This window comes from Fusarium subglutinans (assembly GCF_013396075.1).
Source record: "Fusarium subglutinans strain NRRL 66333 chromosome Unknown NRRL66333_c0000005, whole genome shotgun sequence".
Taxonomy (NCBI): domain Eukaryota; kingdom Fungi; phylum Ascomycota; class Sordariomycetes; order Hypocreales; family Nectriaceae; genus Fusarium; species Fusarium subglutinans.
The window spans coordinates 143026-167266 of record NW_023502068.1 but is presented as its reverse complement, the minus strand read 5'-3'; the positions used below and the strand labels follow the sequence as shown (position 1 = coordinate 167266).

At 48.3% G+C, this 24241-nt stretch overlaps 8 protein-coding genes across 8 annotated transcripts; 4 read left to right on the top strand and 4 right to left on the bottom strand.

Annotated features, from left to right (window-relative positions):
* Positions 1 to 409: 409 nt before the first annotated feature.
* Positions 410 to 1948, bottom strand: FSUBG_1102 (uncharacterized protein; the record flags this gene model as incomplete). The annotated part of the gene is made up of 1 exon (XM_036675658.1): positions 410 to 1948. One exon carries the CDS (start codon positions 1946 to 1948, stop codon positions 410 to 412), a length of 1539 nt encoding a protein of 512 aa, XP_036543270.1.
* A 1600-nt stretch (positions 1949 to 3548) lies between these two features.
* On the top strand, positions 3549 to 3809 carry FSUBG_1101 (uncharacterized protein; the record flags this gene model as incomplete). Its single annotated transcript, XM_036675647.1, has 1 exon — positions 3549 to 3809. The coding sequence occupies one exon, from the start codon at positions 3549 to 3551 to the stop codon at positions 3807 to 3809; it is 261 nt and encodes an 86-aa protein (XP_036543269.1).
* Positions 3810 to 4239: 430 nt separating this feature from the next.
* On the top strand, positions 4240 to 7062 carry FSUBG_1100 (heterokaryon incompatibility het-6; the record flags this gene model as incomplete). Its single annotated transcript, XM_036675636.1, has 3 exons — positions 4240 to 4575; positions 4626 to 6876; positions 7028 to 7062. 3 exons carry the CDS (start codon positions 4240 to 4242, stop codon positions 7060 to 7062), a joined length of 2622 nt encoding a protein of 873 aa, XP_036543268.1.
* A 408-nt stretch (positions 7063 to 7470) lies between these two features.
* On the top strand, positions 7471 to 9153 carry FSUBG_1099 (phthalate 4 5-dioxygenase oxygenase reductase subunit; the record flags this gene model as incomplete). Its single annotated transcript, XM_036675623.1, has 1 exon — positions 7471 to 9153. The coding sequence occupies one exon, from the start codon at positions 7471 to 7473 to the stop codon at positions 9151 to 9153; it is 1683 nt and encodes a 560-aa protein (XP_036543267.1).
* A 558-nt stretch (positions 9154 to 9711) lies between these two features.
* Positions 9712 to 11932, bottom strand: FSUBG_1098 (nitrate assimilation regulatory nirA; the record flags this gene model as incomplete). The annotated part of the gene is made up of 3 exons (XM_036675612.1): positions 9712 to 10273; positions 10317 to 11683; positions 11783 to 11932. 3 exons carry the CDS (start codon positions 11930 to 11932, stop codon positions 9712 to 9714), a joined length of 2079 nt encoding a protein of 692 aa, XP_036543266.1.
* Positions 11933 to 12417: 485 nt separating this feature from the next.
* On the bottom strand, positions 12418 to 15599 carry FSUBG_1097 (uncharacterized protein; the record flags this gene model as incomplete). The annotated part of the gene is made up of 10 exons (XM_036675601.1): positions 12418 to 13966; positions 14020 to 14121; positions 14175 to 14290; positions 14338 to 14370; positions 14627 to 14825; positions 14908 to 15071; positions 15120 to 15168; positions 15217 to 15468; positions 15523 to 15533; positions 15594 to 15599. The coding sequence occupies 10 exons, from the start codon at positions 15597 to 15599 to the stop codon at positions 12418 to 12420; spliced, it is 2481 nt and encodes an 826-aa protein (XP_036543265.1).
* A 518-nt stretch (positions 15600 to 16117) lies between these two features.
* Positions 16118 to 18544, bottom strand: FSUBG_1096 (transcriptional regulatory; the record flags this gene model as incomplete). The annotated part of the gene is made up of 7 exons (XM_036675591.1): positions 16118 to 16550; positions 16597 to 16832; positions 16891 to 17325; positions 17387 to 17682; positions 17742 to 18191; positions 18411 to 18420; positions 18485 to 18544. The coding sequence occupies 7 exons, from the start codon at positions 18542 to 18544 to the stop codon at positions 16118 to 16120; spliced, it is 1920 nt and encodes a 639-aa protein (XP_036543264.1).
* A 630-nt stretch (positions 18545 to 19174) lies between these two features.
* Positions 19175 to 23219, top strand: FSUBG_1095 (multidrug resistance; the record flags this gene model as incomplete). Its single annotated transcript, XM_036675580.1, has 6 exons — positions 19175 to 19273; positions 19334 to 20178; positions 20231 to 20657; positions 20712 to 20864; positions 20909 to 22492; positions 22542 to 23219. The coding sequence occupies 6 exons, from the start codon at positions 19175 to 19177 to the stop codon at positions 23217 to 23219; spliced, it is 3786 nt and encodes a 1261-aa protein (XP_036543263.1).
* Between the last annotated feature and the right edge of the window lie 1022 nt (positions 23220 to 24241).

Here is a 24241-nt window from a genome sequence, read left to right as displayed (position 1 = left end):
CGAGTGGACATGTATAGAGGAGCAATGAGTTTAAGTTAAGGACCAAGACGACTTAATTAACGATTGAAAAGAGACAAATATCTACTTGCATTTTATAAGAGAAGATAAGAAAATACCATGGTAGTATTCTAGTAAGTACTGATAGTGATGAGGCCATTTCAGGTGTATGGCGCAATCAGTTGGTCAAATTGGCAATTGATTAAACCCGCAATCGGAGGATTCTACGCCTTCCATCAGTGGTACACTTCAGTAAACAACTGGATCTGCTGAATAATAGTAGATGGCTCAAGCGGTGATTTCTAACGTATCTTACGACTTCAGTAGTGGCGCCGATGTGGGATGCGAACAGCTGCGGGATGAGACGCTTCATCAAACATGTATGTATTGTGGCATTGAAAGGACTTTGCTTTTACGACTGAGAATCTGAATCATCTCCCAATGCTTCTTGCAGAAGTTGGTTCGCTGTGTCCGGATCCCAATCCACCGGAACTCCCTCTTCTGCGTCATTCATCTTTCTTTCCACGACCATTTCCATTGACCTTTGTGCCTCTTCCCCTAGAAGATGTACCCTTGCCGTCCAAAACTGAGATTCTTGTATATTCTCATCTCTTGGCCCAAAGAATCTCTCATCCAAGTACTTCCAGAATATTGTATCGAATGCCCAACTCTTTCTCGTAGCGTAGGTAAGCCAGAAGCGACCACTCAACCAGCTCTCACGCATATAACCTGAAAGGTTTTCCGGGAAGTTGATTCCCTCTCCCCGTTCCTCATCTTGAATTGCCAGTAGCCAGGTCCTGAGTCTGGTTTCGTAGACTTGGGACCAATCATCGATTCCAGACGGCCACAGCTCTGGAAGCTGCAGCAACAGCCACCATGGCGGATCGAGGCTGAATTGCGTAGGAGCGAAATATGCGAACTCCCAGTCAAGAGCTGCCACGATATGGTCGTGCTCGTTCAAAAGAATATTATGCGGCCTCAGATTGTCGCACCAAAGTCGAAAAGAGTCAAGTCCATATGGCATTGGGCATGATAATTCCAAAAACTGAGACTGGACTGACCAATTGTCCTCAAGAAATCCAAAAGCAGATAGCTGACCCTTCTTTGCGAGTAAATGAAACAAGTATCGTGCCACATACTTGTTTCGGTACTCGTCCTCTGAGCCAACAATATCGTCATGCTGGAAAAGCAACTGAGCCATGTGCATAGCTGCCGAAGCGGCGTACCATTCATCGGCACTTGTATACACCTGTTTCGGTGACGGAAGAACTGATTCTGGAACAGAAGCCTTGCATACTAGGTCGTTCATATTTTGGGTGAGCGGTCGGCGAGCCACTGAATGCTTGGTGCCAACTTCGACCAGTGACCCGATCTTATGCCGGGTTGGCTCGAAGAGCTTGATCAGAAGCCCAGCCGTCTTCCTGTAAAGTGTTCTCAGATCCTCTTCAGATATCTCTGGGTCCAGGACCGGTATTTCCCCCAGATCCTGGCCAGGGCTCGTGAGGGCTTCTGACATGCTCCGCTCACTTTTGACGAATAATAAGATCATAGCCGGCCCGATATATGATGACGGAGTGTGAAAGAAGAGGTCCGGAACATGTACAGAACTGTTCTGGGAGAGGTAAGATATGGTTGCAGCTTCATAGAGAGCCTTTTCTTTCCGGAAATGTGCCATCTCGGGGCGTGGTTGCCGAACAACAATATCGTAGGCATCCCCATCGCAGTGAAACCGATAGATAATATTGCATCTGCCTAGGATGACTGGAGGGACCAAGCTTGCAGTCTGCTCGCAAACACCCTCGACGAAAGACATAACCTTATGACAGGTCCTTTGGATATAAAGCCGCCGTTCTGATTTCTGCCAGGCTTCTTCATCCAATGCGCTTGCACGACGGTCAAAACTTTGCTGGGCTTTGGTATACGCAATGGAGAAAGCGGTAGAATTAGACATTGCGCAGGTTATCCAAGAGCTTGCAAGTGAGAGACAACATGCAACATTTGGGGGCTGCAGATACAACTGAGTCCCATAACTATGCCTGAGGCAGAAGAAAATGATGTGACACAGACTCACACAGTTGACGACCTGAAGAGATTTGCCTCTGTCTTGTGTCTTATGTACTTAGTTGGGCCAGTGTGTGTATTGTTTGCCGTTGTACTTTTGAAAAGAACTCTCAAAAACAAAGGAAGGGCACTCTGGTGGGTTAAACTGCCGATAAGCCTCCCATCCTCTTCTACATGTGATGATGTAAACCGCCGGGGCAAGCCTGTTGGCTGCTTTCTGAGTCGTTTCAAGTCGTGCTTACACGATAAGAAGCCAAGGATGTTCTCGTGAGGTACCTTTCAGACCTTCATTCCCACTGTGTTAATACATTGAGGCCCGAGAATCACTCACCCTGAACATCAAAGGCGCGGTTTTGGTGTGAAGCACGAATGTATCCTCGCTAAAGGGGGATTGCCTATTCAGTCGTGAATGCGGTAGCACATCCCCCTCATATAGCTACTCGCAGCAACATGATCATTCGACAATGATGGGCAGCTACATGAAGTATGCAGCTCGGAGCAAGATAAGTCCTATGGCAAACAGGCGCTGAGGTTCGTGCTTCTAACCGAGGCCAGCCACCTCGCCCGATAACCAGGTTCCAGACCGGAAGGGTTGCAGCTTATACCCCTAGCGATTTACTTGCCACCCGTAGGTTCCGTTTCCGTTTCCGTTCCGTGGGCGGGACATGTTTATCGGCAGAGCAGATCATGATATCTTGAAGAACAAACGGCTTGTTGCTTCCATTGTGGGGTGTCGTATCTGTAGAGAAACGTTTTTGGAAATAGGTATGCGAAAACGAGGAGGCATGGATGGATGGATTGTTGTGCGGTGCGTGCGTGCATGCGTGGAAATTGGGGAGGGGAAGTTTGTGAGACGTTGCGTGAGAAGTGCAATTTCACAGTGAGGGAGGATTGGCAGAGATCAGCCTTGTTTGGAAATGATAACGAGAACCGACATATATTGATGCGGCGTGGCAATACAACCTTGGAGGTGATCAATAAAACCCGCACCAATGGTCATTTTGCCAATAAGCCTATCAATTATTGACACAAATGTCACGTCCAACGTCCCTGTGATGCAACAACATTCGGACTTTTTGTGAAATATCTGCATGTATCATTTGTGAGAAGAGAAAACAAAAGTGATTGTGTAACAGCGCAATCAAAATGGGCAAATCACACCGCCTCACTTTCAATCTCCGTCCGTGTCTGCGTCTGCGTCTGCAACGTCTGCCTCGTCTAGGCAGGAATCTCGATGCCGCTCGCACTGATCAGCTTGCGAACCAGCTGACATGGAGTTATATATCGGGGGGCCGGGTCCAACAGTTCCCTCCCCCTCATGCACTGACTTGATCTGGACATCTTTCGATTCTCTCTCTCTCTCTCTCTCTCTCTCTCTCGCTCTCTCCGTCAAGAAACCTCTCTACCACGCACGCACGCACGCAACGCAACACAACTGCACACTCCCAAATCACCACCACATCAACCCAGTCATCACTGCAATATTCAACATGTGCACCCAGACAGAAAATGTGGAAGAGTGCAGTCGATGTGGCTACACAACTGCCGTTCTAGACCCAATTGAGAGCTGCGGTTTGAGACTCCCAGGATCGTACCGCGACCCAAAGGCCAACTGCTACGTCGGGACATGCTTTGGAGTGTCCTTCACTTCGTATGTCGACGCTGTTATTTGCCAGACCTGCATTGCAAAGGAGGAGCGGGACAACATCAGACGGAACAACAAGAAAGCCGTTCATGTCTTTGAGAAGTGATGGACTTGTACGTACGTACGTACGTATGTGATTGAGTGAGCGAACAGATTTTTGTATTGGGATTGGAGCATGACATGACACGTCGACGGCATCATTGTAATACGTAACTAGGTATGGACTTGCTGGCCACTGGGATAGGATAGTGGAGGACTGCATTAGTTAGCATCTTGAAATTGAGTATGTAGCACTTGAAGAAATACGCAAATGAAAGCGCTTTGAAGCGAACGACGCAGACCATTGAAACGAAACACCGCAGGGAGACGAAGCCAATGCTCGACCTGTATAGAGGCATCCATGATGTCTGTCTCGTCTTGTCTGCCTTGTGACACAGCCTCATTCCAGCCATAAAACCTCTGAACCCCGCTTGGAAACAAACATATCAGAACCCTTGAAAACCGGCACATCCTCACCCTTGTCGAGAGCTATCAAAATGGAGTGGCATGACCCCAATTGCCGTAGAATGGACCCTGTTCCATTTGACAACGACCTCTGGACGTGCCAAGCCTGCGGAACAGTTGGTCCTCTCAGGTTCCTCGCTGACTCGCTTGGCGAATGTGCAACCCCAGAGCCTGAGCCTGCGAGTAACCAAGACACGCACAAAGAGTCTATCAAGCGCTTGTCATGGCCAGAATGTGTCGAATACTCTCAAGAACCATTCAGTCAAGATATAGAAAAGACTCTGTGCCTCGTCAAAGCCAATTATCCAAAAGTGGCCACGGGAGTTACTTATCGCGTGGGACAAGTGAGCGATGCTTACGGGCGAGAGGTGAGCTCTGACACCTGTACCAAGTACTGAAATCTCACCGGTTAAACCAGATACTCCCTGTCATTTATCCCATGTTGACAGGGCGCTCTCATATCCGGCTTCTGGAGCTCTTACCGGCGCCTCGAGACAAGGCACTTGAAGGCCGATTCCAGGTAGTCGACATAGAGCAAATGCCAGCCTATGAAGCTTTATCGTATACATGGGCAGATGGCAACAATGATGCTTCCCTCTGTCAGCGTATTTTTATCGGCCTTGGAAACAGAGCTCTGCCCATCACGCGCAATTGTCATCAAGCACTGAGCCGTCTACGTCGCAAGACCGAGTCTTTGCTGATATGGGTGGATGCCATTTGTATCAATCAATCTGACCTTGGTGAAAGGTCTGACCAGGTCGCAATGATGGGCACTATATTCTCGCAGGCAACGGAAGTACACGGATACGTGGGTGAAGACCCTGATAATGTTGAAGGTGGAGAGTTTGGGGCAATAACCCTCCTCAAAGATGAGCGCCGGTCTTCCAAACTGGCCTCGAGCCAGTTTAAAGACAACGCCGAGGAGGCCCTTGGAAGATTCTTGACAAGACCGTTCTTTTCTCGCTTATGGGTGGTACAAGAGGTTCTACTCGCCCGATCCATCACCATTCACTGCGGCGATTCAACAACGCCAATTTCGAGGGATGTGTTTATTAAAGCAAAATTAAACAACGCCGAGGTCCCTTGGTGGCTGACGAAAATCGGCTGGATCGGAGCGCAATCAAAGGGTGATGTGCTGGAGCTCCTGTCTGCAACCGCGCTTTGCAAGATGAGCGATATGCGAGATAAGATATTCGGGCTACTTGGGTTGGCCGATGGCAATGAAGTCAATATACTGAAGGCAAACTACAAGCTGACGGTACGAGAAGTATACATTGGGACTGCCCTATACCTCATCCAGCAAAGAAGTTGCCACAACGTCATTGAACTTGCTGAGTCTATGACAAACCTCAGACTTCGTTCCAAGTACGGAATCCCTAGTTGGGTTCCCTTATGGGACTTACAAGAGACTGCCTACAACTCAGTCGACTTATCAGAGCGATTGGGCGAGATAGAGCTTGGATGGAAAATTCGTTTGAATCGGGACCCTATTCTCTCATCGATGACAGGGAGCACTCCCTCTCAGCAATTCAGAACTATCCCATTCTTGACCAAACATGACACAGCAGGAAACTTCAGCCCCACACAAAGCTTCAAAGCTGTAGATGGCGAGACAGGCTGCCTTATCACAGCCGGGTATGAGATTGCCGTCCTGTATTACGGCAGCTTCATCTCCGGGGATGAAAACAGCACAGTCGATGGCCAGTATCGAGAGACTAATTATCATATGCTCAGTGACTCCGTTTTCCTTGCCACCAGTGGCCCCATGTCAAAGTTCCGAGATAAACCAGAACGCATGCTGGGCTTGAGTGACATCCTTTCTTTGGTCAAGATCTCTGGCTGCAGAATGCCCTTCCTCGCTAACAAGCACGTACGGGATGGAGGCAGCGTTACATACGAACTCCTTTATCCATGTGCCTCAGCCATCATCTATCCGATAGGCAAGGACCATCTTTATAGCAACCATCCCGATTTTGACAGAATCTGTACCTTGGAAGTCATGTATCCACTTACGCTAGAGATTATCAAATTTCTTTATCACTGGAGGCGTATCATCAAGCTGAGAAGCCAATCGCCTGGTGCCAACCAATTGGATTCCTCTTCGCTGAAAGACGAAGAAATCCGCGTCTGGAACTTCTTTGTCAGACACTCAGTTCTCACTGGCGCCAAGGTATCGGGCTTTTCGGGAGAAAGACAAGAGTGGAGGCTTGAATTAGAAGCAAGTCCTGGCTGGAAGATGAACCGACAATCGGCACTAGTGGACAACTTACTGTCAGAGTTCGCGGAGCTCATGAACTTCTGGAACTCGGAAGCTTTTGATGCTGTTGAGAAACTGGTGAAAGACCTGGATATTGCAAAAAGCATTCGGGAGATACAGCACTGGCACAGAACTCTTGGTCGCTTTTCAGCTTCCTTTTGTGGCCGAGGATGGAAGGGCGACGCTGATGTCCAGCGGTCGTTAACAGGGGCCAAGCTTCGAACATTGAAGAAAGCGCACGAGTTCCTCTTCAACACTTTCAGTCAGCTATTTGCCACAGGCGCTAAGAAAGAGACAATGTTTTTGATGCCGATGGATTTTGGCGAGATATCTCAGTTATCAGAGGAATGGTTGGGAGGCTATCGAGACGAGGAAGAAGCGATTGCGAACATGGAGCAGAGGTGGATGAACTGTACGAGCTTGTTTTTAGTACTCGCCGAGTCTGCGGAACTTCGTGGAGAAGCTAGACGAGTATTAGAGGGAAGACGGGAGATGTCAAGAATGTTTGGCATTGGGAGGGAATCTGAAAGGATTGTGATTGAATAAGGCTTACGCTGGTCTAGCTATCTACTCTACAGGAGACTGGGCTTCGTACTGAATAACATGGATGATTGATGAGCTAGTAAAGATAGAAGAGATATTGAAAACGCTAGAGGGTCCTCATGGAAGATCACAAAAGAACAAGTAGATAAGAAAATAGGATGTGTTCGTGTCTCTGCCCCCAGGACTGGGTAGATTTCAGTCGAAACGTTAGTTACATTAACAGTGAATGAATGTAACGATACCGCTGACTTGTATCTGGGATGGTATTCGTTTGCTCCTGGATAGCGATAAGATACGGGAACTTTTGACGGACTTTGCTTGATCAGGTTAAGTGGATGGCTGCCTGCTGATCCTTCACACAACATTTTTCTCAAATACCTCACTCGTCTCATCCGAGTTGACTCAGTCCTAGCATCCTCAAACAATCATCACTTGAAAAAACACAGAAACAAACAACATCAACATGTCTCTCACCACTGAAAGCTCCGCTGTAGGTCTAGCCCCTCTCCCTCCTGCAGATACCCTTCTCAGCTTGCGAACAGGCAAAATCCGCCCGCTCGGCGGTGTAAACATCCGCACCGCCATTAACAAGCGAGCGCGGCAAGGAAAATGGGAAGTGACCCCGGTTGGACTCGTCGGCGATGAGCAGCAGTTCATTCATCATGGTGGCCCTGAAAAGGCTCTTCATCAATACTGTGCTGGCCACTACGATGTCTGGAACGCTGAGCTGCCTGGTCGAGAGGATCTCTTTAAAATCGGCGGTTTTGGAGAGAATCTATCTGCAATGAACATGTCTGAGACGAATGTCTGCATTGGAGACATATTCCGTGTGGGACCGGATGTGATCATTCAGGTTTCTGGGCCGAGACAGCCGTGCTACAAGCTCAATCATCGCTTTCAGCACAAGAAGATCTCGGCCATGACGCAGTCAAGTGGCCGAACAGGATGGTACTACCGTGTTCTCCAAACTGGATTCATCGAGCAAGGCGATGCGATAGAGCTCGTTGAACGCACTAATCCAACCTGGCCCCTCTCACGAGTTCAGAAGTACCTCTACCATGAAAAGGATAATATCAAAATCTTCCAGGAACTCGTATCACTTCCTGCCTTGTCGGAAGAGATGGTTGGGATATTTCAGGACCGCCTTGATCACGGTACCGAGGATATGAGTGGCCGTCTTGAAGGTGATCGAGTCCCTGTCGTCTGGAGACCTTACAAGCTGGTAAACAAAACGGAGCTGACTCCAAGGATCAAATCCTTTATCCTCGAAGCTCAGGAACAGAATGAGGACTCGGAGTTCGGTCAATTTCCATTTGTGCGAACCCAATTTGGTCCAGATGGGAACATCACTCGTGCTTACTCTGTCGTATCCGGAACCACGAGCCGTTTTGAGCTTGGTATCGCTCGGGATGATAATTCGAGAGGTGGATCCATCTATCTCCATGATAAGCTGAATGTTGGAGATATCATCAAAGTCGCTCCAGGGCACAACGCTACTGCAATGAAGAGCAAAGAGGGAGAGACCAATGTGTCCAAGCACATCTTCATCGTTGGTGGTATTGGAGTGACAGTCTTTCTTGGCGAGATCGAAAAGCTGTCTCGGGAGTCGGTCGAAGTTGAGGTTCATTATGCTGTGCGGAGCCGCAAGGATGCGGCCTACTTGAGTCGCCTGCCACTCGACAAGACCTCCATTTACGCAAAAGACCAAGGCCAACGACTTCTTCTCAGCCAAGTTATCCCTGAGCCGACAGATGATAAGGGTCGCAGACCTGTTGTTTACTGTTGCGGTCCGACATCCCTTATGAACGCCTGCCGTAACTTGACTACCGATCTTGGGTATCCGAAGGCTCACGTGCATTTTGAAGAGTTTGGCGATGCCATGACAGGGACGGGGGAGCCATTCGAGGTAGAAATCAAGTCAACTGGCCAAACGATCCAAGTTACTCGCGAGAAGTCCCTTCTTCAGGTTCTTGCTGATGCTGGGTTTGAGATCGAGTCGTCATGCCTGGTTGGAAACTGCGGCACATGCATGGTGGACTACTACAAGGGAGAGGTTGATCATAAGGGTGTAGCTCTAGACGAGGAGCAGAAGAAGGGATCTATGCTAAGTTGCGTTAGCCGTGGGAAGGGGAAGATTGTTATATGATAATGATTTAGGAGGTGGCGTCTGTCTTATCGAGACAGGTCTGGGAACTTTCAATTTTGAATTTTGTGGATTTTTGCTCACGCTATTGTGGTTTAAACTTATACTCAAAGGACTCTACATAGGCTAGTTCTGTTGAAAAGTCACTTGACATAATATAGATGTCTTAAGTGATGCGGAATTTGAAGCACCAGCAGCATTGTGTAAACCGGAGAATTCACGAGTCACTTTGAAATTGACCTCTTGGTCAAGAGAAATACAAACACACATTTTTTTCCCTATGTCAATCTAGTTCCTAATAGCAAAACAATACCAGAGAGTTATGATGCGCTGATAAGCATCCTCACTCTTGGTGAACCTTTTCCGTCTTTCCTACTTTCAGTATCGTCATTATCATAAGCTTTTTTTTCTTTTCTTTTCTTCTTTTAATAACCTCCTCGCAAGTGGCTTTTGGGTCGGTAGCTGTACTGGCTGACTAACCAGGACGCCCAATCTAGGAATTGGTGCAGAGACATGGTGTATCAATCCTAATAGATTTACCTGTTCGTTTCCTTTCCAAGTTTACTCTCCTGCTGGTACAGGGTTACCATTATCCATCAAGTTCATCCCGATGGCCTCAGTAGCTACTTCGCGGATGTTCTTCCGCTCTCGTTTGGCAAAATCAACGTGTACAGGCCAGTTTGATCTAACAAAGCCAATGCGACTTGCTAGGGCCTCAGGAGCATCGAGATCCTGATAGGTCGCGAACTGCTTGAAGATCTCAAGGTCTCGAGAACGCATCTGTAAACAGATCGTTCGCAGAGTGAATTCTGCCTTGAAATAACACTTACCTTGGTTATCGAGGGTTGTGAGCGCGAAGATCAATGTTGCAAGTGAGTCGTTCTCCTCTGACGAAGATGCCACTTCTTCTAGTGCGATAAAACCAAGCCTGACAAGAAACATGGAGAGCCAACAGTCGTGAGTCTCTGTCCCGTGACGCAAGTAATAAATGCGCAGCACGAGCTCTTGGTTCCTTCGAGCATTTACATATATCTCAGAGGGCGTCTGATCAAGTGTTTTCGTGAGATCGTCCCAGCCTGCATAGGGCTTGAAGAGATCCATCACAAGAGCCCAATATTGTATACTATAGCGGTTAGCAAGGAGTAAGATAAAGTTTAATTACATACTGTAGCTTGAGCTGAAAAGGTAAGACTATTCTCCCTGGTTGCATGTCATCAGGGAGACCATCGAACCAGGACCGCAATCGAGCATAGAACTCGACTGCCTGGCCGAGGTAAAGTGCTCGGACTTGTGCGGGACTAAACAAAACTCCGGCGATATCATTAAATATGGCCCAGAAATCCAAGTATGCCTTGAACGTTTGGTAATACTTGGTTGCGATGGGCTCTTGACTTGAGGGGTATCGGACCCAGATATCGCCATACCAGAATGGGCATTGGGCAGGATCCGGACAGGGTGTCTGAGGCGGATCCTTGATCCAAGGTAACTCTTGGATCATGAGGGAAATGACTCTGTTTTCAAAATTTAGCTTCTGATTCAAAGGGGGAACGTAGGAAGACCACCCTTGCCAAGCGAAAAGAGCCCAGGCTGTCACTTCACGGACAACCTTGCCATCTTGGTCCGCATTCTGTTTCATATTCTCACTAGGAGAGTCGTACAAACCCATGAGTTTTGCAATAGATACGGCCTCAAGTAAATATCGATAAGAGGCACCGCCGTCGACACCATGGTCGTTCAAGGTAACGTTCATCACGAGCATGGCCTGGACTGTTGTGACGTTTGGTCGTCTTGGCTCAAGGTCCAATAAACGCCGAGCCTCGGCCAGAAATGTATAGCCGAGAGTATGAGGATTCCAATGCTCGTTGCGGTGCGCAACCGTGGGGGTAGCGTGACAAGCATGAGCCAAGATAGCATTGACAAGTAGTTTGGAGCAGAAACGATGAGATCCAGAACTAAGACAGCGTAGGAAACATTCTTTGTGGAAGAAGGGGAACGCCGAATAAATGTGCAGGAAGTAAGTCTCCATGAGACTGTGTAGCAAAGGCTCATCGGTGCACACACTCGTCCAGCGAGAGATCGTAGCGTGATCTAGCAATGGCTCGACTAGCTTCGCAGAGTGGTAGGGCATGTACTTTGGAGCTTCCAGATACGAGATCAATCGTGCATCAAACGCTTGTGGAGCCTCCGAGTCAAAATATGGCGCCTCAAGGACCAAGGACTCCGTGTAGGCACTCTTCGTTTTGGCGAAGATACCAGGCAACGCAGCCCGGGATGGGAATGGATAGCGGACTTCAGATGCAGGGGCTAAGTGCAACTGCATCAGGAGATCGCCGCTCTCAATTGAGCTCAAGATAGCATCTAAGTCTAGCTTCGATCCTGTTCGAACCCGTCTGAAGATAGCGAGTCCTACATCCTCAGGCTTCTCGCGCATCATCAAAAGTACAGATTCAAGGCGGCCGTTGTCAATACTCAATTCGGCGCACTTGCGTTGCAGTGCCCGGTGGAGTATCAGCAAATCGGCTTTAGGATCGAACTGGCATTCCGAGTTGCGGCGCACACATGGTTCGCACGGCCACGGAACATTACACTTCACAAGTCAGCCGAGCTCTCACATCAACAGATGCAGGCGTACTTTTGACTTTCGCTTGCGACATTCATCACAAGCTGCAGACACCGGCCGGACTCGCTTCCGCAAGACGATCTCAGACGGGGTCACGACTGTCGTGGGCTCGGTCTCCACTGACTTAGCAGGGCCAGGTAAAATGGTAACCAGACTAGACATGGCGAAGTAGGTAGTTTTGAGTTAGATCGTCCGGAATATTGGGGCTCTATCCGAGGGTTAAACTGAGTCGACGTTATGCCACAGACGGTTAAAGCGGGGTGAGGTGAAGGCGAAGATATCTGGGAAACAGTAAGGCTGGGAAGACACGTTGCCCGTACGGAACTCGGCTTTATTATCAGCCGCAAGCCTCAAAAGCACAATGACATCATGACTTCATCTCGATGCTCATCTGCTCGCTTGATAGGTACGTATTGGTTAGATATGTAGTGCGTATAGGTTTATATAGTTGATCTCGTGCTGTTGGGAAGCGTATAAGTTGAACAGAATTAGACTATTACCATATTTAGGCCAAGTTGGGACTATCATTCAAAAGCAGAAGGTGATATCTTGGTAAACTATAGGAGAGCCGGGATTATTAATCTTGAAACAGTGAGCAGCAAGCAATCGAGCAAAACCTTACACCTAAACTCATAGAACGTACCAACCTAAACCGATTTCTTTTCAGCGTCCTCGTTGGCTTTTGCAATAGCCTCAGTGTTGTCCCCAATGTTTTCCTGTTGACCGTCTTTGCCCTCATCTTGAGGTACAGCGGCGTTTCCCTCTGTGGCACCATCCTTACTACCCTGGTCACCTTTATCCTCGACAGCCTGGTTCTCGTTCCCTTGAGTTGGTTTAACTTCTTCCTGAGCTTCACCATCCTTCTTTCCCCAGATTCTTACGCTGGGCATGGAAACATTGCCCAGCGATGACACGGAGCTAGGCACCTTGGGCATACTTGGCATGTTGGGCATGCTAGGAAGGTTGGGCATCTGCGGAATCTTGTTGGGCAGCCAACCCTTGGCATCGGCGCCGGTTTGCTGCGCCACGCCGAACAGATAGTTGAGGTAGGTTCGCTTCTCAACCGTGTCAGCGCCCTCGATATCTGCATCAGCCACGATGCCTTCACCCTTGTCATCGGGGAGGGGAACGAGGGAGGCAGCGTTGGCAATGTCCAGAGGCGATTCGTCTGGGAGTCCCGTGTCATTGTCGCTATCTTTGTCATTTGCGCCCTCAGCCTTTTCGTCTCCTTCAATTTGGCCAGGATCCTTCTCAAGGATCTCCTTGGTAGTCTCGGTCTCTTCTGTTTCTTCGGGAGATGTCTCGCGGAATTTCGGGTCATCAAAAACATTCTCTTCGCTCTGAAACCACTCTTTGATGAGCTCGGCAGACTTATCCGTCATTTCCTCGTAGCCTCGATGTTTCTCAGGCCTGAACATGTTGAGGTGCGCTTCAATCTCATCTTCAGCTTTGGGCATGACGCATCTTTCGAAGATTGGGTAAGCTGAGTGGCTCTCCTCAGGAACAGCACAGAATGTTCGCTCAGGGACAAAGTAACCTCCACTCCAGTAACCATTCTCACCAAGAGAACAGTAAAAGTCGTGCATCCCGACGCCCTTGAGCGAACCGATGCGTTCGAGTCGACGGTTCAGCTCTTTTTGTCGGAGGAGTGCTCCGACAAAGGTGACATGGTCTGAGAGCCAGGCAAAGGACTTTCCGACATTTCCGCGGTTGATATAAGCCAGACCTTGTCCGAGAGCATCCATTCCCTGACGGTAGCTTTCGACCACAGACTCTTTGTTTATGTTCTTCATGCTCTTCATCCCTTGAATGATGGCCTCTCGGTTCATGTAGGCTGCTACACCGCCAGCTGCAATGGCGCCTACTGTGCCAGTTTTGACAGCTACGAGCTGCCATGTCTTCCACTGAGGTCCTCGTGTACTAGTGGTGACAGCAGTTGTTGCAGCACGTCGAGCGCTGAGTCTTGCAAGACTGGCAGGTGCAGCTGCAGAGATGGCTGTCATGACATTGAAGACGCTGTTGACTTTTTGATAATTGGAGAAAGCGCCATAGACGAACATGGAGCGGGCCAGCCCATTGTACGGCGTGTCGAACGTGAGAATACCTTGGATGAGGGGAAATAAGGGATCATTCTCGTCTCCATTGTTAGCTCTGTCGTTGATGGCTAGGAACAGCGTATCTGCTGCAACGAAGCCTCTAGTAAATTGTTTAGCCGGTGCATAAGGGCGAGTTTGATCTGATCAACTTACCCCATCGAGTGAGCAACGAGAACAACTCCTACATCTTTGTCGTGAGGAGGCCATGGCTTTTCCGATTTTTTCTTTCGGATGGTCATCACCTGCTCCTTGAGCCTGTATCGAAGGTTAGCGGTCCAGGTGCGTTTGATTTATCTGGGTCGACCTACCACTCTAGAAAGCCCTCTGCGGCCTGAGCCAATTCACCAGTAGTTTCATACTTGGGATATACGATGGATTCAATCTTGTCCTCTGGGAGTTCTCTGGCGACTGCCTTTTTGAGGTCCTTTGACGGTGTCAGTTTAAGCTATGAGGGCGTGGGCCATCACTCACATAGGGAAATGCGTGAAAGGTATTATCGGTACCCTTTACAATGTCATTAGCTAATAGTAAAAGACATGCGACTATCGCACCTTGAACCCGTGGATGAAACAAAGCAATAGAGTACGCGGCATCTTTATGTAGGTAGGTAGGTTATGGATGATTCCGTCTCAGAAGCAGAAACCTTGGGGTTCGGAGTAATAATACAAATAAATAAATAAAGTTTACAGCACCTGCAACAAATAATGACGTTGTCGGTTGTAGGACAAAGATGATGGAGTTCCAGGTTTTCCAGCCACACTTGATCAAAGTGCAGTACGCGTGGCGAGTGTGTATGGTACAAAGGAGCCAATCCAATCCTGTTGTGACGAGATGAAAGGCGTTGACGTTTTGTTGGCGATAACGTCATTTTATGGCATCGTGCAGCACTAGCACCGGCCATTGGCCACGTTTTGGCTGCTAGCGCAATCAGAAGATCAAGATCAAGATCCAGATCAGCCCTGGAAGAAAAAGCTTGATTGTTTCAGATCCTTGCCTAGAACAAGTATAAAAAAGAATGATAAATTTTAGAGACGTTTTAACCTTGGAGGCCTGAATGCTGCAGCGCCATACTTGGCTTTGCCACCACTTGCAGTCTTGACCAATTCCTCCCACTCAATGTCCTCCTGATCATCAGCATGGATAAAAACACTCATATTCACTGCCTTCTTTAAATATTCCATCGTACTAGCGTAGAGCATGCGAAGCTATTCCCAGTCAGTAATTTGAGTCGAGTTAGCATGCGACAGCCCTACCTTGATAGGCGAGGCCTGTGGAACCCAAGATATAAAGATCGTCTTGGTCCTGTAACCTTTTGTCAGTAGATTTCAGTGCCAAACCCGAAGAGCCCACCTTTTCCCATCTTCCCCGAGGTCGTAATCAACATCGTAGAGTGCATAGCGCGGAGCCGATTTTCCAGACTTGTCAATTGCTGAAAGGAGCTTCTGGCGGAAAGTCTCATCCTCAGTATTAGGAGACGTCTCTTCAACGACAACACGCTGCTCATCGTCGGTGATCTTGAAGATGACGAACTTGACCTTACTCGATCCCTTTGCAAATCGAAGATCATTGGCTGCGGTGATGCAGTCTTGGTCAATCAAAACACTGTGTATCAAGATTAGTCGTAGATTGCCGAATGATACCAATGGCAGTACTTACCCAGAAGCAGACTTGACACGAGGAACAAGTCAGAATAAGATGAACCATCTGCAAGATCAAAAAGAACTTACCGCCATTTTGTAAGGTTTTCGAAATTGGTTGCCGATAGAAAAATAAAATAAGATAATCAAGAGAACTGGAGAGCTCTAAAGTCTGAAGTAAATTGAATTTCCAACAGCAAGCACATATCAGGGAAAAGCATATTCATTAAATAGTAAAAAGAACTTCTTATTCTCTAGACATCAGATCTTAGCACCTAGAAAGAACATTCATTGTCTGGGGACCTCTCTGCCTAGTCAGGCAAACAGATAATTTACTGCTCATAAGAGAGCGGATCCCATCCCGTTGCTATCACAGTAGCCTTGAGGGTAAGTACCGAGATGAGAGATTTGCCACGGCCGCGAATTTAAGGCAACAATATTATTCCAATGAAACAATCAAATATCTCAACAAATGTGGTTGCCTTGGAGAAGTCTCGCAGAATCATCTGCTGCCTGATTTTATGGAAATGATCCACCAGTTACGCGTTTCAAGATGGTGCATCTACTTTCTTTTAACCTTCAATCTCACCTAAGCAAGCTAAGTATCTACAAGATCACTCCCCAAAATCCATAGCAAACATGTCAGATGCAGGAGGCTGTCCGTTGATCCAATCAGCCAATATGTTGGTCATGTCATCAGTGAGAAAGTCCGCAAAGCCATCAGTCCCGGCCTGTTGTTCCGAAGGCTGGACAGCCATATCCGTCCAAGTCAAGGGGTCATTCTCAGACACACCGGCCACCTGCAGTGTATCATTATTCTGATCATACATGCCCACCGACGTGTTTCGTGATTCGACCATTCGACGGGCAAGTCGTGCGAAGGTAGAACAGATTTGATAGAGCTTCTCAGCTCCAATGTTGATATCTCGGGCGCTCCGGAACGTGGTGACTACTTGCTCGAGAAGCTCCACGTCTTCAAGACTAGAAGCTGCGATCGAGTGCAGGAATATGACGACAAAAGGTGTGAATGATGAGTTGTGAAGAGCCCTGCTAGTGTAAGCTGACAGGTCCGAACAGGCTAGGGCTGACTTACCAGTCGATATAGTCTGCTTTCGAGAGCATCTTGTCGCCACCGTAGCCTGAGAATGCGAGAAGATGACTCTTTAGAGAGAGCCTTGCTGCTTGAAAGCATTGGGATGTCATGTCGGTACCTACTCCTGGCATTGCTGGAGCTCGTAATAGAATGGTCAGAGTTGAGTAGTACATAATGTCCCAATGGGTCTTTGAAAGTTTAAGAATCTCCGCAAAGCGCACTGTACTTCCGTCCATCTACACATGTGTCAGTTGAATAACGAACGCAATTCAAAACATCTGAAAGGGAGCCTACATGGTCCAATTCGTATCGCCATTGGTGCATGTCAGTAACTAAAGCATCAATCCATTGTCTGCGATCTACAGCAGGGGATTGCAGTCCAGCAACAGAATAAAGTTTATCAAATATCAAACCCTGGATCTTGGCTAGCCTAACAGCCAGTCGAAACAGTTCAGTCCAGGGCTTCTCTGCAGGGTCGTCCGGTATAGCAGGATAGTGCACGTCTACTTCGAAGTCCTGGATCCTTGAGGCGTTGCCGAAATGGAGAGAGTTTGTCTTGTCAAAGACATAAAGCGTCCAGAAAAGCCGACGCTTGTTGTCAGCGAAGCCACTTTGGTCCTTTTGATAGGTTACCTCTCGATGGTAGCCCATCATCTGGCAGTGACTAAGGCCTGCGTTGACTAATGAACGAGCCAGGACAGGAGCGGCTTCGTTTTGGATCTTGAGAACCTACGATGGATCAATAAATTAATGCAAGGTATGACATGAGAAGCGATCTGCAATGACTAACCGCGGCTGTGATGGCCAGAATATTCTCGAAACTGGGAACTGTCAAAAGCTCAAAGGTTTGCAGACCTCGGTCAAAGTTTCGCTCAGCCTGCGCTTTGAGTTCTTCCAGGTTATACTCTTCACCAAGGCCATCCTTTGTGACGATGAACTCGCGGAGGAGTAATCGCATGATACCATTGACGCTTGTAATATGCCCAAGGGTTACTGGTTCAGTTGGGAAGTAGACCTTTTGACAGAGATGCTCAATTAGACGCACATCAGTGAGAGCTTGGCCAGGAAAGAATCTAGTTGGATTAGCTACATAGAGGGTCAGCTGTTGTATTAAAAGTCATTTCCCAGCGTGAGTAGGCTCCTACCTTTGATCTTGCGTAGAATAGTCAGGACAACCGAAGCTGGTAGAGGTGTAATTTCTGGCATGGATCGAGTCGAAGCAGCGAAAGGCAGCTTCTTATCATTATTGCTCTTAAAGATAGAGTTCAATTGATTAAATGACTCGCTGATTGTCTGTGCTGCTTCAGGACTCTCCGCAGCTGCAGAGCGTTGAACTTCCTGGCTAGCCTGGACAGATTGCTGAAGAAATGACGATGTTCCCTCGTACAATGCACCGCCAGGAGATGGGGCTACATCATAGACACTGGGCTCAGAAGAACCAGCTGGAGAAACAGAGAGTGCCTCTTTCGGGCGTGTGGGCGCAGATGTTGACGCAGGCGTGGATGTCAATGGATGTTCAGGTTGTTTGTCTAGACGTAGCTCAATCTTGGCCAGTCTAGCCTCAATCTTGGCCACATATTCTTCTCTTTTGGGAGCTGTAAGCAATTTAAATTAATATGGAGTGTAAGGGCTTACAATTGACCTATTCGGTTATCTGGCTTTGAACGTGCATCCGACTGAACAGAATGAGCTTGTTGGCAGGCTATACCTGCAGCTTTACAGTTTCCGCAGGGATGGGATCTGTCACAGCGAATCTAGAAGAGTCAGAAATAAAGAGGCTAGCTTGGTTACGCCAATCACCTTGCGGACTTTACATGCTTCACACTGTTGTATTGTCAGTGTCTCGGGCCATAATGTGATAAGAGGGCTTTGTCTGAGCAGTACGTACCGCCCGTGGGACCTGGGAGAGCCTAGCCCGCCTAGCCAGAATAGTCTCCTCTCCTGACATGACCCTGACGAACCAAGTTTCACCCACTCTGCGAAAATTAATGCAATGTAAGGTCAAGGGTTGCGTTGCGGGAGAACGGGCTCACGGAGAAGAGGGAATGCTGACACCTCGCTACCTCGGAGGCGCGGGCCCGTGGTCCCGAGCCCTACAAGATGCCCCTAATTCTGTTAGTGCAGATCATATCGATTGGCTGTCCGTGTCTCCTGCGGGTCCGACCAGACGAGTGAGCATACGGGGAATCTAGACGACAAAAAGGCTTAGGTAAAGTTTAGTATAGATCTAGCAAGTCTCTGATGAATTATTTTTCGCATCTTGTCTGAAGCTGTAGCGTATTCAGGGACGAGAATAAATGTCTTGGCAGCGAAATTATGGGAATGCAGTCAGCATGAGCCATTCTGAATGATCCGCTTGCGTACCCAAGTAAGAATGTGAGCTCAGACAGGTCTAAGGAAGAAGGAAATAAGTATCTGACCGTCATCCTCGTTTATTTTGTCATTAAACAATTTCAATTACTCAGACAGTTGTCTTCACTTCCTTCTCTTGAGCCTTCCTTTAGTCTTCTAGCCTTCGTTTCACCTTCTCTCCTTCCCTTTTACCACTTTCATAATAGACTCGGCACCACCTTCCAACATGGACGCCAACAACGAAAAGAAGATTCTTGTCGAAGACTCAACTACAAGAACACAAAACGATGAACCTGAGAAGCAGGCTGAGCTTGGAGATCTTTGGGTATGACTGGTCTATTATACTGCTACTGGAGTAGATGAACTCACAACTTACACATTGCAGCGCGTCTTTCGATTCGCCGACCGCCTCGACTGGATCCTCAACGTCACATCACTTATCTGTTCCATCGCTTCTGGAGCAACACTCCCCTTGATGACTATTGTTTTTGGGCAGTTCACCGGCCGGTTTAGCGACTATGCGAGTGGCAAGATCAGCCCCGAGGGCTTTCAGGCTGAAGTCAACACATTCGTCCTATGGTTTGTCTACCTCTTCGTCGGCAAATTTGTCCTCAGCTACCTGGCCACCTTAACTGTTACCGTTTCCGGAATCCGAACAACACGAGTACTTCGACAGCGTTTCCTGGAACATCTTCTTCGAACCGAGATCTGGTACTTTGATACGGCGAATGTTGGATCACCCGCGACCCAGATGACTACCAATGTTACTCGTATCAACCAGGGTATTGCTGAGAAACTGTCACTTCTTATCCAAGGACTTGCCATGTTTGTCTCATCCTTTGTCGTCGCGATAGCAGTTCAGTGGAAACTGGCATTGATCACTTTGACTGTCGTGCCGCTCTTCTTCTTCATCATTGGCGTTGGCATGACCCTCGATGCACCTATCGAAGCAAAGGTCCAGGGCAGTTACTCCCAGGCCAATGTCTTCGCTCAAGAGGTCATGGCGTCCATCCGAACTGTCCATGCCTTCTGGGCGCAGGGCAGAATGACTGTGCGATACGATGACTATCTCAAAGAGGCTCACGTTCATGGAAAGAAGAAGTCTTTCATGTACGGTGTCATGAGCTCATCAACTTACTTCTGCATGTATGCTGGAAATGCTTTGGCATTCTGGCAGGGGTTCCGCATGTATCAGAGTGGTGAGATCGACTCTGTTGGTACTGTATTCACGTAAGGGCCTCAAACTTCATTCACAACTTCATTCACAACTCACCATCAATAGTGTTGTACTATCTGTCTTACTTGCATCATCGACGATCGGTCTTCTTTATCCACAGGTCCCAGCCTTGGCCAACGGCGCTGCTGCAGCTTCAGAGCTCTTCAAGATCTTCGATAAACCATCTTCATTAGACCCTCTCAGCCACGAAGGCAAAGCTCCCGAGACTTGCCACGGACGCCTAGAGGTTGAGGATGTTTCCTTCTCATACCCCTCTCGACCAAACACAAACGTGCTCAACAACATCAGTCTGAACATCCCAGCTGGCAAAACGACTGCCATTGTTGGGGCCAGTGGCTCTGGAAAGAGTACCATAATAGGTTTGTTGGAGAGATGGTACCTACCAACCTCTGGACGCTTCCTCCTTGATGGCATGGATGTATCCATGCTGAATGTGAATTGGCTTAGGTCACAGATGGCCCTGGTCCAGCAGGTAAGATAGCTGCTGTTGGTCAACATACACGTTTCAGCTGACGCATGCTTTTAGGAGCCAGTTCTATTCAGAGGAACCGTGTTTGAGAATGTGGCAAAGGGCTTCACAGAGGCACAGAAGGCCCTAAGCCTTGATGAACAGAGGAAGCTGGCGCAGGAAGCCTGCGAAGCCAGCTACGCCCACGAGTTCATTCAAAAGCTTGAACAGGTAAACATGCTCCTCATCTACCTAGTCTGTCTAACATTGCCTAGGGCTATGATACATATCTCGGCGAGCGAGGCGGTACACTAAGCGGTGGCCAGAAGCAGCGAGTTGCCATCGCACGGAGCGTTGTCTCTAACCCCAAGATCCTTCTCCTTGACGAAGCAACAAGTGCCCTCGATCCCAACGCCGAGCGAATCGTTCAAAAGGCCTTATCGCGAGTTTCTCAAGAGCGAACCACGGTAGTCATCGCGCATCGCCTATCAACCATCAAGGACGCTGACAACATCGTCGTTGTTTCAGCTGGCCAGGTCGTTGAGCAGGGTAGTCACGAGGAACTTCTTGCACTCAACGCTCACTATGCTAGACTCATTCGCGCACAGAACCTTACAGTTTCGTCGGATGACGCTCACAAGGACATGAATGTGAAGCAGGACATGGTCGAAGTCGAGACAGACGAGGAGGTGGCGCGCGTCATGACAGCTCAAACTGAGAAGTCCATGGTGCTCAAGGATAGAGATGCCAAACATAAGGACCGCTCTATTATGACGAGCATCTTCCTCATCCTCAAGGAACAGAAAGCCCTTCTCCCTCACATTATTGTCTCAGCACTAGCCTGCAGTATCGCCGCAGCCACCTGGCCCGGTCAAGCCGTCCTATTCTCCCGACTCATCACAGCCTTCTCATCCAGTCAACCTTCTGCATCAGATGCCAACTTCTATGCCCTCATGTTCTTCGTTATTGCGCTTGGTAATCTAGTCGCTTACTTCACCATCGGATATATCTCGAACCACGTGGCCCAATCCATCTCTCATCAGTACCGCCTGGAGTTGTTCAGCCGCATGGTTGTCATGGATATTGACTTCTTCGATCGAACTGAGAACTCATCTGGTGCATTGGCTTCAACTTTGTCCTCAGTTCCCACGAGTTTGACAGAGCTTCTTGGTCTGAACATATATGTTGTTTTCGTCATGGCTGTCAACATAACTGCTAGCTCCATACTTGCACTGGCGTATGGTTGGAAACTGGCTCTTGTCATGGTGTTTGCAGGATTGCCTCTTCTCATGGGTTCTGGTTACTTCAAGATCCGCCTCGAGTCTAGACTTCATGAGAGCAATGAGGCAAGATTCCGAGAAAGTGCCAGTCTTGCCAGCGAGACTGTCTCCGCTCTGAGGACCGTTGCCTCTTTGACCGCCGAGTCGGACTTTATTCAGGCATACTCAGAGACGCTTTCAAGCATCGTCGCCCAATCAGTCAAGTCTCTATCGATCTCAATGGTTGCATACGCCTTCTCACAATCTATCGAGTTTCTGGTTATGGCACTCGGGTTCTGGTATGGTTCACGACTCATCTCCTCTGGAGAGTATACGTCAGAACAATTCTTCCTTATCTTCATGGGTGTCTTGTTTGCGGGTCAAGCTGGTGCCCAGTTGTTTGCCAACTTGGGTAGTCTCACAAGGGCAAAGGGTGCGGCAAACTATCTCTTTAACCTACGGGAGGAGCAACCAGTCGTTCGAGAGACCGATGAGAACAAGGATCGAGGTCCTGATCTTGATCAGCCCGTCAGTGTTGATAACGTTCACTTCAAGTACAAGAGTCGCAGCACCAAGATCCTTCATGGGCTTTCAATGGATGTGAGTCTCCCATCAGCCCATCTCAAGAATACCTGCTAACTTTTCCCAGATCAACCCATCTCAGTTTGTTGCAGTTTGCGGTCCCAGTGGCTGCGGCAAATCAACCCTGGTATCTCTACTTGAGCGATACTACGATCCTACATCTGGCAAGATCTGCGTTGGTGGGCAGGACATAAAGCATGTTTCACCTCGTCTCTACCGCAACGAGATGTCTATGGTCCAACAAGAGCCTGTTCTCTACGAAGGAAGTGTACGAGAGAACATCTTGATGGGTCTTGATGGTGACATTGGCGATTCATCTAACGAGCGACTCACCGAGGCTGCTCGACAGGCCAATATCCTCGATTTTGTCTCTTCCCTTCCAGAAGGATTCAACAGTCCATGCGGTGCACGAGGCACAGCATTCTCGGGCGGTCAACGTCAACGAATCGCTATTGCCCGTGCTCTTATCCGCAAACCGAAGCTTCTTCTTCTCGATGAGGCAACTTCGGCGCTCGATACACACTCGGAGCAACTCGTCCAGGAGGCACTGGAACAGACGAGAAGGGAAAGCGGATGCAGCGTGATTGCGGTTGCCCACCGACTATCGACTATTCGAAACGCTGATGTCATCTTTGTGCTTGTTGGTGGAAAGGTTGTCGAGGTGGGAACGCATGAGGAACTTCAGGCTAAGGGAGGTGTATACGCGGATATGTGTCAGGCTCAGTCTCTAGATAGAGAGGCCTAGGATGGACCTTTTGCTTTTCTCTGCATTTAGAATTAGACTTCTGTATTCGTCATAGAGAGCTCGTATAGCTCCTTTCATCCACATTCTATCTGTTACTCTTCTTTGTTATTAGTTTTCTTATTCCAACTTTCTCCTCTCTACGCGCTCACTCCTCGACGGTGGCAAACAATATGCTACGTAGGTCCAGTCTGACCTGAGAGCAGTGACATTTAACCCCTGCATATAATTTGGACTACTCGCTTCGCCCCGTCGGAGCGGTCGGTACACTAGTGAGCACGGAAAAGTTTCTGAAACATGCAATTAAGCCTATTCCTCTTAAGCATCCTCCACCAACGACATTTGCAATAAGCACAGCACATGGGACCTTACGGCGATGACAATCCTCTTATTCTCCATTAAGCCAACCCATCTGAGATGGATTTCCGTTTTACCCAACAGGCTGAATTACTTGAGACGGAAAAGTCCACATCTGCTGCAACATAATGCCAGGAAAGGGTAGTAACAAGATTCTTATCCGTAGAAGTCGGAACATGACCTGGATAAAGAAGGTAGCGAAATCCAGAAGCGTCGGAACCTGGCTCGCCGAACCTGGTAATAGTGGAGCTTAATGCTCAAAGGCTCCGAAGGAGTGGGATACCGGTAGTTGAGTCAAACAAAGTGTGGCTTAGAAGATCATACCCCCTGAGGGATATTCCCCTTTGAGACAGGGACGTTTGTATGATGCCGCTGTCGTAAGTTTAGTGATTGCGACCTTTCCATAATAGGATGGAAGTTGTTGCTGAAGGATTATATCACAGTGATAACCGTGCTGTAGGAACGTTGCATTTTAGCCTGTTGAAGCGAAGATGGGCTATGACAGGGTTTGTAGGTTTACCCCCTGCAGCCAACCACTACCAAGGGCCGAAGCTTAATCCCGTGTATTACCTCAACCTGCTCAAAGTCAAACAGGGGCAATCGGTCATAAATACAATACAAAAGCCCATATGAGTTAACACCATTCTCTCAAGCGTTGATCTTTATCA